The sequence below is a fragment of the Eleutherodactylus coqui genome, chromosome 12 (assembly GCF_035609145.1).
Source record: "Eleutherodactylus coqui strain aEleCoq1 chromosome 12, aEleCoq1.hap1, whole genome shotgun sequence".
NCBI classification, from domain to species: Eukaryota; Metazoa; Chordata; class Amphibia; order Anura; family Eleutherodactylidae; genus Eleutherodactylus; species Eleutherodactylus coqui.
The window spans coordinates 86333996-86351674 of record NC_089848.1 but is presented as its reverse complement, the minus strand read 5'-3'; the positions used below and the strand labels follow the sequence as shown (position 1 = coordinate 86351674).

General features: G+C 41.0%; 1 protein-coding gene across 1 annotated transcript in view; it reads left to right on the top strand.

Moving 5' to 3' along the window:
* The window catches only part of SLC25A13 (solute carrier family 25 member 13), a 121305-nt gene that overhangs the window by 73262 nt on the left and 30364 nt on the right, over window positions 1-17679 (top strand). The window contains exons 10-13 of the mRNA XM_066585136.1: window positions 1844-1931; window positions 2311-2469; window positions 6075-6127; window positions 7635-7715. Of these exons, the coding sequence (XP_066441233.1) occupies window positions 1844-1931; window positions 2311-2469; window positions 6075-6127; window positions 7635-7715 (381 nt within the window). The remainder of the gene's footprint in view (window positions 1-1843; window positions 1932-2310; window positions 2470-6074; window positions 6128-7634; window positions 7716-17679) is intronic.

Genomic DNA, 17679 nt, shown 5'->3' with positions numbered 1-17679 from the left:
GACTGGAGCTGGCAGTGGGGGACGAGCGGAGAGTTATTCGCTGCCCATATTTTTAGAATGATGGACATTGAAGTGAGAGACCCTTTCATATAACTCAGACAATCCCTTTAAAGTGGTTATTTGAGCTAAAGTATATTGGTAAATCAGAAACCATGCGGAACTACAGCTGTCAGCAGGGACTGTCGTAGGAGCAGGAAGAGGTGAGTATATGCTGATTCGTCATGTTATTACCTGCAGAAGGGTTTTTACCAATATACTATAACTCGAACAACGCCTTTTTAAGGGTATATTTACACGTAGCGGAACATCCTGCAGCAAAAGCCCCGTCAGAATCCGCATCTTACGGATTTGCAGCTGATGTCAACCTATGCTGCGCTCCTCTTACCTCCGAATAGTGCATGCTGCTGTACCCAGACTGCGGCGCACACCCGCAACTACTACTGAGCGCCACAGTCATGTGATGTAGAAGTGCATCACATGACCAGCGCACATGAACGTTCGTGGCAGCGCTCACTAGCAGTTGTCGGTGTGTGCAGTCTGAGTATAGCAGCACACAACGTTGGGCGGTGAGAGGAGAGCGGCGCAGACTGAGATCTGCAGCAGATTTCATGTCAAAATCCGCTCAAGTGGTGCAGATTTTGACAGGGTTTGCAATGCAGAAATGCTGCGGATTTTGCTACGGGAATTTTCACTGTGCAACCTCCCCGCAGTAATTCTGCAGCGTGCGTTCGCGTACCCTAAGAGACCCATAGTGAAAAGTTCTGCAGCTTGACCCACATATTTTAGATGAACTCCTTGGTCTTTAAATTGTTTGTTAATTTTTTGGGCTTGGATGGACCTTTAACAATATGTGTTAGCGTATTCTAAAATTGGTGATCTAATCTTTAGCACTTTAGTATTTAACACTTTCTTCCTAAGATTTTCCCTTTTCATATGCCCATCATCAGGAACAGAGAGCTGCTAATTAGGAACTGCTTTTGCATGGATTACACTGACAGCCATACATTTGAACGTCCAGCATGAAATAACATTTGTGCTGCTGTGGCCGCTGCTGAAGATTTGTATACCAGGCTCAAGTTGTAAAAACCATTCTCTTCCTAAGCCGACCAATATAGAACCCATCTGGGTCTGTTCACACAGGCGTATATTTTACTGACTGAATACAGACCCATTAAATTAAAATTGGTGTATTCAGATGTGCACTGTTCATGCATATCTATGTTGCGTAATAAATTCCTGTTTTGGTCCATATTCACGGATCCAAATTGCCTATTAGAGTCTATATCTGTGTTTAAAGCGCAGTGAATATGCATTAACATCTGTATTCGCTGTGTATTTTTGAGTGCCCTGTTTTCTGAAGGTTGTGACAAAACTGGCATCACTCGGATCTTTTTGTGTTTTTGGGCATGTGAAAAACATAATGCAACGTGGACATAAAAAAGCCCCATACGTCCCAAAAACGCACTTTTACCTGCGTTTTATATTGCATTTTTCATACACAATAATTGCATATGCCGGTGTGAATGAGAGCCCTAAGACCAGCACTTCTGGCGTTAGATGGTACTACTTAATAAATGTGACTAGTTGTCCATATATCATCATATTAAAGCCATAACTTGTATTATCCAAATTTCGATATGTTCCCATATGGAGCACGTGTTACTTTTACGAAATACGGTTTTGGGCTTGATAGTCCGAGCACAACCTTTTTACGTACACCCCCCCCCCCCCCCCTCCCCTTTGTATTGAAGCTTGTGACTGCCGTTCCAGGTAATTGATACGTGCGCTCGTGACTTTGTGTTGCACAATAGCAGGTGTCTTATGTTGTCCTTTTTCTTTCAAGCATCAAGGCTCAGCAGATGTGTCTCGTACTATCCTTGTCCAAGTGGCTGAGTCGGCGTACAGATTTGCTCTTGGTTCAATCGCTGGAGGTTAGTCATGGTTGACTGTAGCCATCTTATCTTCATGATCGCCCCCCCTCCCCTGTCTTGACAGGGTGCACAATGCTCTCCCTGTCTATTCCCACAGTAGCTTTGCTTCATGGGTCACTGATCCTGTCAGTATTTTATGCAGGATCCATTGTACTTCATGACTATTGGAGGGTTGCGAGTTGTTTTGAGAGAGACAAGGCATAGGTACAAGTTTATAAAGTTTATTAAAACAGAACAGTAAGTTGTTCTACATTTAATAAGTCTCCGAGGAGCCTTTTATGTAACCTCATTAAGTTTTATGAAACATGTGCACTTAAGGTAATTGTATCTTGTAACTATTGAATCATCTTTTTATTCTTTCCCTTTTCTCCCCGATCAGCTGTTGGCGCCACTGCCGTCTACCCCATCGACTTGGTCAAAACGAGAATGCAGAACCAGAGATCTACTGGATCGTTCGTAGGGGAGCTCATGTACAAGAACAGTTTTGACTGTTTTAAGAAAGTACTGCGGTACGAAGGCTTCTTTGGACTGTATAGAGGTCAGTCAACCCCCTTTCATGGACTGCAATTTCAATCGCACTTTTGGGGCCATGTTTCCTTTTTACATGTCTCGCCTTGTTAAAGCTGGCCATAGAGGATGGGAAGTCTCTTGGCGACCACCATAGAACATGTTAATACTATGGAATTTGGACTAGAGGCTGAGAAATTGTTTTTCAAAGGGCATAAATGCCCTTTTTTTCTCAATTTCAAAGCCAAAAAATGTGGGGAGTATATAGATGACCTATCCTCAGGATAGGCCATCAATAGTTAATCACCGATGACTTGCCACTCAGGATCCCCAATGATCAGCTGACTGTTCAGCCCGCTATCAGTACAGCAGGATGGACGTCATCATCAGAGTTGGAGCAGGAAGTCTATGAGGTGGCTTCACTGCCATTGAAATCGATGGGAGCTGAAGCCTCCTATGACACTTCAACCTCTGACTCCATGGTCGAACAGGAAAGTGTAATAGGACGCATTGAGAATCCAATCGGTCGCTGCGGATCCAGAGTGGTGGATCCCCACCGATTAACTATTCTGAGGATAGGTCATCAATAGTTAATCAATAGAATTTGCCCGGAAAACCTCTTTAACTACAATGTACTACAATCCTGTAAACTGAATAATAACAATGTGCCAGACCATTTTACAATTGCTACATCTGTAATAGGCTCCTTTGGCATTAAAGGGGTTGTCTCACGCCGAAACGGGTTTTTTTTTTTTTTCAATAGGCCCCCCGTTCGGCGCGAGACTAACACAAGGGATGGGTTAAAAAAAAAAAAAAAAAGTTTAGTACTTACCCGAATCCCCGCTCTGCGGCGACTTCTTTCTTACCTTACCAAGATGGCCACCGGGATCTTCACCCACGATGCACCGCAGGTCTTCTCCCATGGTGCACCGTGGGCTCTGTGCGGTCCATTGCCGATTCCAGCCTCCTGATTGGCTGGAATCGGCACACGTGACGGGGCGGAGCTACGAGGACCAGCTCTCCGGCACGAGCGGCCCCATTCACCACAGAGAAGACCGCACAGCGCAAGCGCGTCTAAAATCGCCAGAAGACGGCGAATTTAGACGGATCCATGGCGACGGGGACGCTAGCAACGGAGCAGGTAAGTGAATAACTTCTGTATGGCTCATAATTAATGCACGATGTACATTACAAAGTGCATTAATATGGCCATACAGAAGTGTATGACCCCACTTGATTTCATGAGACAACCCCTTTAAAGTTTCATATGCTTGGATTATCAATTCCTCTTCTGTAGGACTCAATTAGACTCTGATCACATTACAAACCCATTGAATCTCATAAAGATGCCATTACCATTGGATTGAAGATCTGCAAGCTAAAAACGCAAAGACCTTTGTTCTTGAGAGGCTACCATAGGTTCCTTTCTGATTAGTGGGGCGCAGCAGCTTATAGACCCTCAGCAATGAATTTTTTGTGGATGATCTGTAAAAAGACAGGATTGTTTGGCTTTTTGGAGACTTTTTTTTATTTTCTTGTCCTAAAAGATATTCACAAGTGTATTTCCCATTGGGATACGTCCTATTAGTATCCAGCTGCAGCCTGCGGGGGATGAATCCTACTTTCTCTCAAATAAAAAGTAATTGATGTCCCAGGAAACCTTTTTAAAAGTGAAAAGGTCATTTTAATTGATGACATCAGAGAAGTTTTCCTCCCCATTACGTGTCCCCTGTTAATTTCTAGAAGTGTGATGTGACCTATAGATCTGTATACGATGAGCTCTTTAATTGGCTTGATGTAATCTAAATAAAAATAGGTCGTCATGCCAGTTGGTGAGCTGGCGGGGAATCTGCAGACACCCACATTTGAGTAAACTTTACAAGATGTTACGTAATACAACGGCAGAAATAATTTGAAACCCTCCACCCAGTAACAAAAATTAAAATTGCCCATGAATAGTTACCTTTTAAAACCCACCCTATAAAGAAAATAGAAATTAAAGAAAAAAATAGTTCTATTCTGCATCTGTAGCGAGTCCATAAAGTAAATGAAGTAAGCAAAATGATGAAAAATGTCATAAAAAAAGCTTTAATGAAAACTAAACAAAAATGTTTAAATCCCATGAAAATACAGACGTGAAAAGGAAGTGACATCAGAGGGGGGGGGGGGTTGAGGTCTCCATGCAGCTGATTTTATGTCCCTTAAATCTGTCACCCCCACCTCAGCTTCTCAATTATTCATAATCTGCATTCCTTGCCAAAGTGTTTGGATTATGAAGATGATGGGATTTCCTTTGCTAAATATTTCATTTTTTTGCTTCCTGAGCCTTTAAGGCCGACCCTATAATTTCCTTAGCTCATTTTGTATTGGCCCTCTTTCCGGACGCTCTTCTCTAGACTTTGCCGACACGTATCTGTACAGTTACATTTTAGTTGCCTGGCAGAGCAGAGGTTGACTTCTGTTTTGCATAGGCCTGCAATAAATAAGGTGTGTATTGGAGGTAGTGGGTCTGGAGTCATAAAATACCAACACGTTCTGCAAGTTCACGAGGTCAGAGCTTTGGCATCTTACATCAGGGAGGTCATAGTGATTAAGGGCTGTGTGTGGTTACCTTTTCCAGCACCAAGGGGATTAGCACCCCACATGCATTCAGTTTGCTGGATAGAGGGACCATGGTCACAGGTATACTACCAATTCACTGTAGGGAGGCTGTGGTTGGGATCACCTGTTGACCTCCCGTTAAATGAGCGTATCTGGATTTATAAATCTGTGAACAGATCAGTATTAGGGTACTTGTATAGTTCGTATGATTTACCTACTCTGCAATGTCTTGGTGACCTTGTAATTGGGAAGACTGCTCATGATTTTCAAAGGAAATTTAGTTTTTTTTTTGTTTTTTTTTTACATTTTTTGGGCAGCTGCACCTTTTTGTCTGTTTTAGGGTTAATATATTAATTTTTGAGAAGCCTTATTATTTTTCTTAAAGGAAAAAAAAAAGTGAGGAAATGTATGTACATCACACCCTTCCCACCCACAACTTTCCTAAACTGCTGACACTACTGGGTCTGCGAGGTCTCCACGGTTATACCTCTGGTATTACTCACTAAACTGCAGCAGGACGGCCTGGAAGGGCGTGTGTGCCCAGCACCGGAAATTGGGCTATGCTCCCAGTGTGTGGGCTACAAGGCAATACATGGAAATATTTGATTTTTTTTCACCTCCTTAGTATTGTGCAGACAGTTGTGATTCCTTGTAAGGTCAACCCGGTCAGTTTGATGCTCTGCATACAACAAACTGAATGTCTGCCCTTGCTAACAATTTTTTGCACCTATTTGTACAATATATACCTATTTTAGAGGATAAAAACCTGTCTTTCAGTTACAGATTTCCAAATCCACCTTGCAAACATGCTTATACAAAAGAATTATGGCTGACTGTTGCCATCAGTGGGGAAGCTGTACTGTATTCAGTGAGCTCCCCCTAGTGGTGGCCGATGGCAAACAGAATTTTATAGTATACCGCAGTCTTATGTAGGAGATCTAGAGCTCTTAATTAAAATCCCTTATTATATTTTATCAAGTTAAATGCAGACTTAAGTGATGTTAAAAGGGGATAATAGGTTTTTAATCTTAACAGGTCTTCTGCCTCAACTGCTGGGAGTTGCACCAGAGAAAGCTATTAAACTAACAGTAAGTAATGTGTTTACAAATATCTATATTTTCTAATTATTATGATTATTGAAGCTTGTCTGGGCAGTGGGATGTCACAGCATTGGTTCCTAATCTACAGATATTTTCGAACAAGGGGTAAATGGGCTGAACTGTTTGATGATAATGAATGAGATCTTTCCTTTTGTGCAATATTAGAGAAGAGGAGCCTTGGGCAATCACATTCATGTAATGGCTGTGTCAACCTCTGCAAACTAGTTTTGCTTCAAGAAATCTAAACTAAGAAAAAGCAATTTTGCAAATAGTCTTGCTTAAAAATTTACCATCTTTGGGTATACAGCTCATATGTATCCTAATGTCTCCATGGCTACAGACTACAAACAAATATGTGTGTAGACCTGATCTGATTCTATTCCCTTTTCCACGCTTTCCTATTCTCTGTAGATGGTGAGATCAGACTACACAGGGTTGCTTTGTAGTCTGTAACATGGACACACAGATCTGCATAGGTGCTGTAGACCTAATACAGCAGAGGTTTTGTTTTTACTTTACAAGCATTATGGAAATGAAATAAAAAATGGCCACATACCATGTTCCCCGAAAATAAGATGTACCCCGATAACAAGTCCTACCCGCATTTTCGGGGGTGGGCTTGAAATATAAGCCCTTCCCTGAAAATAAAACAAAAAACAATACTCCCCTAGCAGGCGCCATTTGGGTCCCTCTTGCTGCTCCCCGGCCCTCCGGCAGTCTTCCGTGTAGTCCTTAGCGCTGAGAGCATTCTCTTCCTGGAAACGGGGCTTGAATAAACTGCCTCCAGCAAGAGATTGCTGTGATCGGCTGAGGCGGTGTTCCTGAACCAATCAGAGCCGGCGTTTGATGAATTAATTAAATGTCTGTAATTGATTCATTCAGTTGATTCATTGAGCGCCGGCTCTGATTGGTTCAGGAACGCCGCCTTAGCCAATCACAGCAATCTCTTGCTGGAGGCGGGGTATTCAAGCCCTGTTACCAGGAAGAGAATGCTTTCACTACGCTGAGGACTACACGGAAGACTGCCGGAGACCAGCAAGAGGGACCCGACCACACGCCTGCTAGGTGAGTATTAAGACACTCCCTGAAAAATAAGGCACTGTGCCTCTTTTGGGGCAAAAATTATTATAAGACTGTGTCTCATTTTCAGAGGAATCACTGTAGTTGAACGCATCATTTAAGTGATCAAATCGTCCATTTTTAATGCCCCTTTGAATAGAATAATAATTTTCTTTCAAACCCCTTCTCACAAATAGATTTCAGTCGTCTTCATTATCATCATTGCAGAATTTTAGCTCTGGGCTGTGATTGAGAAACATTGGTAGATTCTTATGCACGAATTGCTTTCAAAACCATCACTGCGATTAGGACACAGTAGGGTGGTGACAAATATGGCTTCAATTTATTGACTGCTACATTCTCTGATTCTGTATGACATTATGAAAATGGGACCTTTCCAGAAATGAAAATACTTTCTATTGTGTTTGCGTTTCAGGTAAACGACTTTGTAAGAGATAAATTTAGGCATAAAGATGGCTCCATTCAGTTAGCCGCTGAGATCCTTGCTGGTGGATGTGTAAGTTCTACATGTATACTATGTTTTTAAAGCCATTCTCTATTTTGAGTAATTCCTACTTTTTTAGAAGGGTCCCCTAACAATAAGCTGATCACAAAGTATCATCCTGCTGAGTAAGTGTTTAAATTCCCTGCAGCGCCTCCACAGGGGAAATAGAAGTATTTGCAGTGGCATTCAAATCAAAACTTCTCCTGCTCAGGCCTAAAGATGGGAATTCTGAACAGAGGACCCACCTGCTTTCTCATACCACATCTGGGAATTCAATTAATAGAGGTTTTCTAAACTGGAGAACCCCTTTAAAAGGAGCCTTTTTACACACATGGAAATCCTCCCCTATCCACAGGGAAGGGGGTAACTAGCTGACTAGTGGGTGTTTCTCTCCCATCCTGAGAACAGCGGTCCCCATTAAATGCAGGGGCAGTTGATGCACATGGCTGCCACTATCTGATATCGCCAAGCACTTCAACTCTGCTATATCCAGCAGGGCCATTGAAATGAACAGACTTGCTTTCATTGGTTGCAGTACAGGGAACTTGATTGTAGTAACCACATAAATGGATAATAATTCACCTTTGGGCTGACAGATTGGCTGTCTGACTGACCCATAGAAAAGTCTTGTGAATAAAGTAAAAGTTTTGCTACTTTATAATACACTTTCATAGACAAGTGTAGAAAATTAGTCGGCTCCATGGAAACGAGGACGCCAGCAACGGAGCAGGTAAGTGAAAAACTTCTTATAACTTCTGTATGGCTCATAATTAATGCACAATGTACATTACAAAGTGCATTAATATGGCCATACAGAAGTGTATAGACCCACTTGCTGCCGCGGGACAACCCCTTTAACGGATTTCTGCCAGAATTGTGGCATAGAAAGTCGCAAACATTTAGTAACTTTACTTCTATCTGCTTCGGCTTTACCACTTTTCCGAAGAGTGGGCGGGATGTGGCCGCCCCAAACTGACAGATTTATGTATAATTCTACCGGAAATGTACGCCAGTTCGGACCTATTGTACATTTCTGTGTAGGCGCATGGAGGTGCCGGTATGTGCCTAATACATGAAGAGGTGTGAGCCCTGGGGAAAGTCTACTAAGACGTAGAAATGCTGGCCTTGGTAAATTTCTCACTTTGTGTTTAATTTCCTCCCCATTTTTAAGTTTGTGTGTTTTTACTCTTGCTGTCAGTGAATGGCAACATTCTTGTTTACATCCAGAAGTATCCAGGCTGGACAGACCTCTGTGAGCTAAACACATGAGCAGCACAAATCTCTCTCCTGTGCTAGTGGTTTGTTACAGTGTGGATAAAATGTATCCGTTTGGAGTCCACATTATCTCCTAGATGATTGTCTAGACTGGATGCTGCTGTGACAAACCCACAGCTGTGAGAAGTATTAGATCTGCCCAGTTTTCACCCCTGCACAATGTTAAAGCTCCCATTCCATATCAGCAAGCAGAGATCTTGAAAATGGTAAAGGAATTGAAAGCATTGTATAATGAAACACATACAAGTAAAATAAGCCAAATTGTGCCTGTTTTTCTTTTTACAATGATTTAAACTTTATAAAGAATGAGAAAAGCCCTAAGGAAGCGGCAGAAATCTGGAGGTGTTCTGCTTAAACTGTGCGATTACTAATAAAGTATGTTTGATAGAGCATACTATCCCTTGTGGAAAGATCAATGCACTCAATTCTACAAGAACGCTCCTAATAACCGGCCCTCTGTGATCAGTCATGTCTGACCATCTTCCCTGCCTTCTCCTGCTCAATCTCCAGTAGAGGCCAATTGACCTCTCTATTGCACTAAAGGCTGCTCATCATCATCTCCGTGGACCGGTTTGATAGGCATAAGCCGTAGAGTTACCGGAACGCTCTATTTACTTTGTGCTCTTTGGAGATGTCATGTGCTGATTTGGCCCCTGACTATCAGGTTTGTTTGATCGCTGACCTTTGTCTGAATTCCAGGTACTGTCCCTTGTTCTGTAACCTCTGCGACTCTTCCTGGAAGACAGATAATAAAAATAAATAAAAATTGGAGTTCTTTGATTATTCTGCATTTTTTTTTAGGTATTAGGTTTCCCTGCTTCTATGTAACGAGCATTGATTGTAGTGCTTTATCTGGACAAAATAGTCTAGACCGTCGCCTTTAAACACAGTGGATTATATGAAAATTCTATACGTTGTTTTATACCTTGCAGGATTTGTTTCGCATATGGATCCAGGGATGTAGCTGTATGGGTACAGGGGTAGCACTTGCACCCATGCTCAGGTGTCTCATGGGGGTCCAAAGGTCCCTCTGCCACTTAAGAAGATGGCAAAATTATAAATGGCACATGGTAGCTGGGGAGCCCCGTTACAGAGTTCGCATTGGGACTAAGGTTCAAGATTAAGGTTTTGTAGGGATCATTTAAAGGAACACTAAACCTAGAAATGAATGAGGACTAAAATAAAAAAACACCGAACAATGAAGATGTTGGTCAGTGTTCGTCTTCCATGCTGGTGTCTCAGAAGGGGCAGTGCTTAAAGGGCTTGTGCCAAGTTATAAAGTTATTCTTTATCCACCGGGCTAGGTTTTTGATTGGTGGAGCTCTGACCGCTAGGACCACCATTGACCCCAAAACAGGGGCCCAGTTGGTCTTGTGCACCATTCACTTGATCGTCAAAACTGGAGATTTCTGACACGCTTGACCTCTGTGATCCGTTAACTCGGGGATCGTGGGGGTCCCAACGGTCAGACTCCCACTGATCCTGAAGTTATCCCCTATCCTGTGGATATTGTTTGTATATTTTTAGAATATTTTCCAGTCATTGAATAATACCTGTGTAGTTGTTGGGCCCCAAAACATCCCTTTGCTATAATAGCTCGCTTGTTTGCAACTCACATTCGTCACTCATTGCATCCCTGGCCCAGCTTAGGCTTTCTTCTTAGAGAAAGATTCCTAACTAGAGATGAGCGCGCACGCTCGGATAAGTCAGTTACTCGAGCGAGCCTCACTCTTCTCGAGTAACTGCACTCTTGTGGGCGGCGGCGGGGGGTGGGGGGGGGCGCAGCGGGGGATAGCGATCTTGGCATGATGCTTCTACATAGGAAAGCATAGTTAACTATGTTGTCTTTGCAGTAGAGGGGGGAAAAACACAACTTATATCACCCCCTTCGTGGTAAAATGGACACTCTTTTGGCCCCCTTTGGGAGAATGAAGCTGTGTAGATACTTTTGGTGTAAATGTAGGGCTCTAACATTGTGACCAGACCTTACAGTGACACATTAGGAGGTACCACCAACCGGATGTCCGTTACTGTTGTGTAGCTTGGCATAGCCGCTAAATACCCTTTTGTAGCTAATAGGAGGTTTCTCACTGGGCCTATCTGATGCTAATTCTTATGCCACGCTATTGTTTCGCTATATTCCGAAAGCCACAAATGTGCCTACTTTCCTCCTTGGTACGCTCTCATAAACTCTCCAATCCAATCTTTATTTAAAGCGTCTTTGATTTAGCACGTTGAACACATGAATATAGTGTGATTATTCTACCGGCAGTACTAGGATGAATAGGTTTATTGAGACCATAGTTACCATGCACTCTTCCTGTAATTACTATTATCCATGCCAACCTCACGATCCGTGCCACTCAGCAAACTTTTGTGCCCATTGATAACATTCCAAAGCCTCTCATAGGGTCTGTGTCACATGATCCTCTCCACTTTGCTCTCTAGTCAAGCGTCACCGGGTGCTGACTCCCGAGACCCCGCGGAGTTCACCTTGCATGGTAATTACTGGGAATTAGTGCGCATGGCTAATTTTGTCCACTTCTCCATTGTGCAATTTTCTGTTTGTAAATTTGATTCTCCCCTTTTAAAAACCCATAAGCCTCGTGACCCCGGTTTAGCTAACAGCTTTTTAGCCGCTTTTATTGCATTAAATGGATGCAGTAAATGTGTCAGGTCTTTGTGGTGAGAATACACAAACAAAGCATGGCCTTAGGAGGTCAACACTAAGGAGGCAGACCAGAGGTTTGATCTCAGCGGAGAGAGATATCATTATTAGCCAACAAATTATATTTAATTTTGCAAAAGTGTAACTTAGAAGACCGGAAAAAAAAGACTTTCTGCCCCGTTGTTGTGACCCACAGAGTGAGCCTCTTATTTCAGCCATTGTTAATGAAACCAATCTCAAGATGTTTTCCTGAGCTAAACTTGTAAACAAAGCCAAGATTCTAACGCCTCAGCATCACCTCATGTACATTTCTTAATCTGCACGGAAGAGCGATTTATTACTAGATCTTGGGGAATAGTTCAGGCTCCTTAGAAGCAGAGCTGATGCTTTTATGGCTGTAATGGGCTGTATAATTGGTGTCTGTTTTAACCCATTCATCCTCCCCTCCCTATGTTCTAGGTTCTGACACACACACACACACACACACACACACACACACACACACACACACACACACACACACACACACACACACACACACACACACACACACTCTGTGTTGGCTCTCCAAAATACAGTGAAACCGCTGCAAAAAAACCCACCCCTTTGAGAAAACCACCTTCCATTTAGGCTACCTTAACACAGGCAAGCGCGATATTGGGCAAGAAACCCGTCTCGATATTGCACTTGTCAACATGTGTTTTACCTGTGGATGTGAGGGGGGCTTTCATGTAAAAACCCCTTGCGTCATTTCCAATCCCCCCCACTCGTGTTTCACGTGCGATGCACGTGTTTCCATTATTCTAAATGGGAAACCTAACATCACATTTGCGTGCGCATCACACGGCATGTGAGGTTTGACTGTCCCATTGAAAACAATGGGCGATGCGGTCCAAGGGATGCGAAAACAAAGGACTTTACAGCAATTTTTCTAACTCGGACTGTTGGTCTGAGGAAAAAATTGCTGCTGTGTATTAACCCATTGAAATGAATGTTTTTGTTTTTTTTTACCTTCACATACAAGTTCTGTCCAACTAGCAATCGGACAGAAGTCATGCGTGAAAATCGTCCGCAAGAGTGCAGCCTAATACACAGGCGATTTTTCAATTGGACTGATAGTCTGATCAAAAAATTGCAGTATGTCTTCGTTTTCTGACTTTCTGCTGCATGAATCGCCCATTTATATTTAATGGGAGTGTGAAAAAAAAAATGGATCGAACCCGCGTACGAGTCTTAAGCGGTTTTCAGTCATTCTGCTACTGACATCACGTGGTTTTGTGTGTGTTGTTTTTTGTTCCATGCATGAAAAACGGGTGTCAATGGATGCATTGTGCATTTTTATCTCTAAAAGCTTTTTAAAAAGCATGCAGCATGATTAGACATATTTAAAGATGTGACTAATATAGAGATGTCTTGTCGCTTCACATACCGCACACCAAGTCCCAATTCTTAAAGAGAATGTGTCCTCAGACAATTGTCCATTTATATAAATCACATTTCTGTGTTTTATACAGATTTTAAAATCTTTTTTTTTTTTCTTTTTTTTTTTTACATTAGACCACAATCTATGTATAACTATATAATCCTGCATTTTTCCCACTGCCCACAGAACGCAATACTAGTCTATCACTTCCTGATCTGTAGAGAAAGCTTTGTAGCTGTCATCTCACTAACCTCACAGGCAGGATTACACTGAGGGGTAACACCTATTTGTAGATAACAGAGGATCTACCATTCACAATGGGCATAAACTGTGACTGTCTACTCCACCTCCCTGCAAAATGACCACTGCATCGGTCACAGAGCATGTCTAGAGCAGTCTTCATACAAGTCAATGGGTGTCCTCCTATCCAGTGTATGAATGGCCCACGAAGCTGCTGTAAAAAATCTCTAAATTCTTTAAAGCTCTGGAAAGGTGTTCGCCCTCATAGTTCTGTATAGGAAACAGAATAAAAAAAAAACAAAAAAAACAATCCTACAATCAGAAAATAAAAACAAATTAGAAAACGGAAAACGCTTCACTATCTGTTTTAATTTTTTTTAAAAAGAGAGAAAATGGTGATCTAGTCCCTTGAAATGTCTGAAAACCTCACACCACACAAAACATGCCCCCTTTTTTGCTCCACTTTGGAAAAGTGGCATGACCTGTATGAAACACCAAAAAGTCACAAAATTCACAATCCAAATAAACCTACCCATTTTGTTTCTTGGGGTGTGGGTGGCTACTGGTGTTTTGGGGGAAAACCCACCAAAACACTGCAAGAACATAAAAAATCCATGTAGGTATTGCCCTTGATGGTATTTGAATCCAGAACTCTAGTACTGCAAGGCAACAGTGTAACTACCAATCAAAATTCTGTTGCCCACACCTCATCTGATCATACACTGCCATCAGTAGAGGAGGCTTGTCAGAACTCGGCCCTCTGAAATAAGATACAATTTTGTGATCTTAGTGATTCACCGTTTTTACGGGCTCTGCTTGATGGTGGGGAGCAGGAACATATGTTCTGCTTACAGGCTGCAACTAAACGTCTGTCCTTATCACATGCTGCTCACACAGGTGCAACATCTTGTTACAATGTATCGTAACGCTCTCCTAATGAGCTGTGCACATGTATGCCACTGAATGCCAGCACTGAATGATTCATTCACTGATAGCTGGCAGAGGCTTTGGAAACCGAGGAATTAAAATATTTACATCGAACTAGAGTACCCATTTAATGGCATTTTACATTAAAAAAAGAGATGAATAGAGATGAGCTAGCGTACTCACTAAGGCAAATTACTCGAGCGAGTATTGCCATTTTCGAGTACATGTCCGCTCGGCCAAAAAGATTCGGGGGGCAGCGGGGGAGATCTCTTCCCCCCCCCCCCCCCACTCCCCCATGCTCACTCCCGCAACTCACCGCTCACCCCCGCCGGCCCCTGAATCTTTTGGCACAAGCGGGCATGTACTCGAAAAGGGCAATACTCGCTCGAGTAATTTGCCTTAGCGAGTACGCTCGCTCATCTCTAGAGGTGATGTCTGGTTTAAAGGGGCCCTATATTTTTTTATGGAGGTTGTGTGCTTTTTCAATTTGGACTTATTACAAGTGCAAATGAAAAAAAAAATGTCTATTTTGATTTTGGGTTTCACAATCAATCTTTTTTGCGTGCTTTCTTTAATGCTAAATTTTGAAAGGGAGATTAGAGGCAAGATTATCCTGAAACGCCCTCTTTCGCTAGGTTCACTTACAGGGAGCTGTGGTAACGGCTAGTCTTACTGAACACAACAATGTTACTCAGCACAGAGAAAATGGAACGACACATCAGACAGGTTTAGGACGTAATTCCTCGGTCAAATGGGTTGTTCTGCAACTTGGCCGAACTTCTAAGCACTTCGCCACACACGTGAAGATGAAACGCTGCGCGCTTTTGATATTCTTCTTTTTTTTTTTTTTTTCCTCCTGAACATGGCAATGCTGATTACAACCTGTGAAGTTTTTATACTAATCTGTTTCTACCAGTCAGAACGTCTCCTTCTGTAAAATTCCTTTCCACACTTCGGTTCACGTGTCGTCATATTCTCACCACAAATTGATCAAACCTAAGACTCGATAAGCAAGCAGTAGTAAAATATGGCTGAGTGTATTTTAAAAGTGGTGATTTATGATTTAGGTTGAGGTGCACCTTACTGTTGAACAGTTTTTACATCCGTGTAATTAGACATAAGAGTTATATTATAGTAGCTTCATATATTGGACTGTACGTAGTGAGCAGTATTGTAGTAGTTATATTCGTGAATTGAACATGGACGGCAGTATTATAGTAGTTATATTCTTGTACATAGGAGCAGTATTATAGTAGTTATATTCTTGTATATAGGAGGCAGTATTATAGTAGTTATATTCTTGTACACAGAGGGCAGTATTATAGTAGTTATATTCTTGTACATAGGGGGCAGTATTATAGTAGTTATATTCTTGTACATAGGGGGCATTATTATAGTAGTTATATTCTTGCGCATATAGGGGCAGTATTATAGTAGTTATATTCTTGTACATAGGAGCAGTGTTATAGTAGTTATATTCTTGTACATGGGAGGCAGCATTATAGTAGTTATATTCTTGTACATAGGGGGGCAGTATTGTAGTTATATTCTTGTACATGGAGTACAGTATTATAGTAGTTATATTCTTGAACATAGAAGCAGTATTATAGCAGTTATATTCTTGTACATAGGGGGTAGTATTATAGTGGTTATATTGTACATAGGGGGCAGTATTATAGTAGTTATATTCTTGTACATGGGAGGCAGTATTATAGTAGTTATATTCTTGTACATAGGGGGTAGTATTATAGTATATTGTACATAGGGGCAGTTTTATAGTAGTTATATTCTTGTACATAGGAGGCAGTATTATAGTAGTTATATTCTTGTACATAGGGGCAGTATTATAGTAGTTATATTCTTGTACATAGGAGGCAGTATTATAGTAGTTATATTCTTGTACATAGGAGGCAGTATTATAGTAGTTATATTCTTGTACATAGGGAGCAGTATTATAGTAGTTATATTCTTGTACATAGGAGGCAGTATTATAGTAGTTATATTCTTGTACATAGGGGCAGTATTATAGTAGTTATATTCTTGTACATAGGGGCAGTATTATAGTAGTTATATTCTTGTACATAGGGGTAGTATTATAGTAGTTATATTCTTGTACATAGGAGCAGTATTATAGTAGTTATATTCTTGTATATAGGAGGCTGTATTATAGTAGTTGTATTCTTGTACACAGAGGGCAGTATTATAGTAGTTATATTCTTGTACATAGGGGGCAGTAGTATAGTAGTTATATTCTTGTACATAGGGGGCATTATTATAGTAGTTATATTCTTGCGCATATAGGGGCAGTATTATAGTAGTTATATTCTTGTACATAGGAGCAGTGTTATAGTAGTTATATTCTTGTACATGGGAGGCAGCATTATAGTAGTTATATTCTTGTACATAGGGGGGCAGTATTGTAGTTATATTCTTGTACATGGAGTACAGTATTATAGTAGTTATATTCTTGAACATAGAAGCAGTATTATAGCAGTTATATTCTTGTACATAGGGGGTAGTATTATAGTGGTTATATTGTACATAGGGGGTAGTATTATAGTGGTTATATTGTACATAGGGGGCAGTATTATAGTAGTTATATTCTTGTACATGGGAGGCAGTATTATAGTAGTTATATTCTTGTACATAGGGGCAGTATTATAGTAGTTATATTCTTGTACATAGGGGCAGTTTTATAGTAGTTATATTCTTGTACATAGGAGGCAGTATTATAGTAGTTATATTCTTGTACATAGGGGCAGTATTATAGTAGTTATATTCTTGTACATAGGAGGCAGTATTATAGTAGTTATATTCTTGTACATAGGGAGCAGTATTATAGTAGTTATATTCTTGTACATAGGAGGCAGTATTATAGTAGTTATATTCTTGTACATAGGAGGCAGTATTATAGTAGTTATATTCTTGTACATAGGAGGCAGTATTATAGTAGTTATATTCTTGTACATAGGGAGCAGTATTATAGTAGTTATATTCTTGTACATAGGAGGCAGTATTATAGTAGTTATATTCTTGTACATAGGAGGCAGTATTATAGTAGTTATTTTCTTGTACATAGGAGGCAGTATTATAGTAGTTATATTCTTGTACATAGGGAGCAGTATTATAGTAGTTATATTCTTGTACATAGGAGGCAGTATTATAGTAGTTATATTCTTGTACATAGGGGCAGTATTATAGTAGTTATATTCTTGTACATAGGGGCAGTATTATAGTAGTTATATTCTTGTACATAGGGGTAGTATTATAGTAGTTATATTCTTTTACATAGGGAGCAGTATTATAGTAGCTATATTCTTGTACATAGGGAGCAGTATTATAGTAGTTATATTCTTGTACATAGGGGGCAGTATTATAGTAGTTATATTCTTGTACATAGGGGGCAGTATTATAGTAGTTATATTCTTGTACATAGGGGGCAG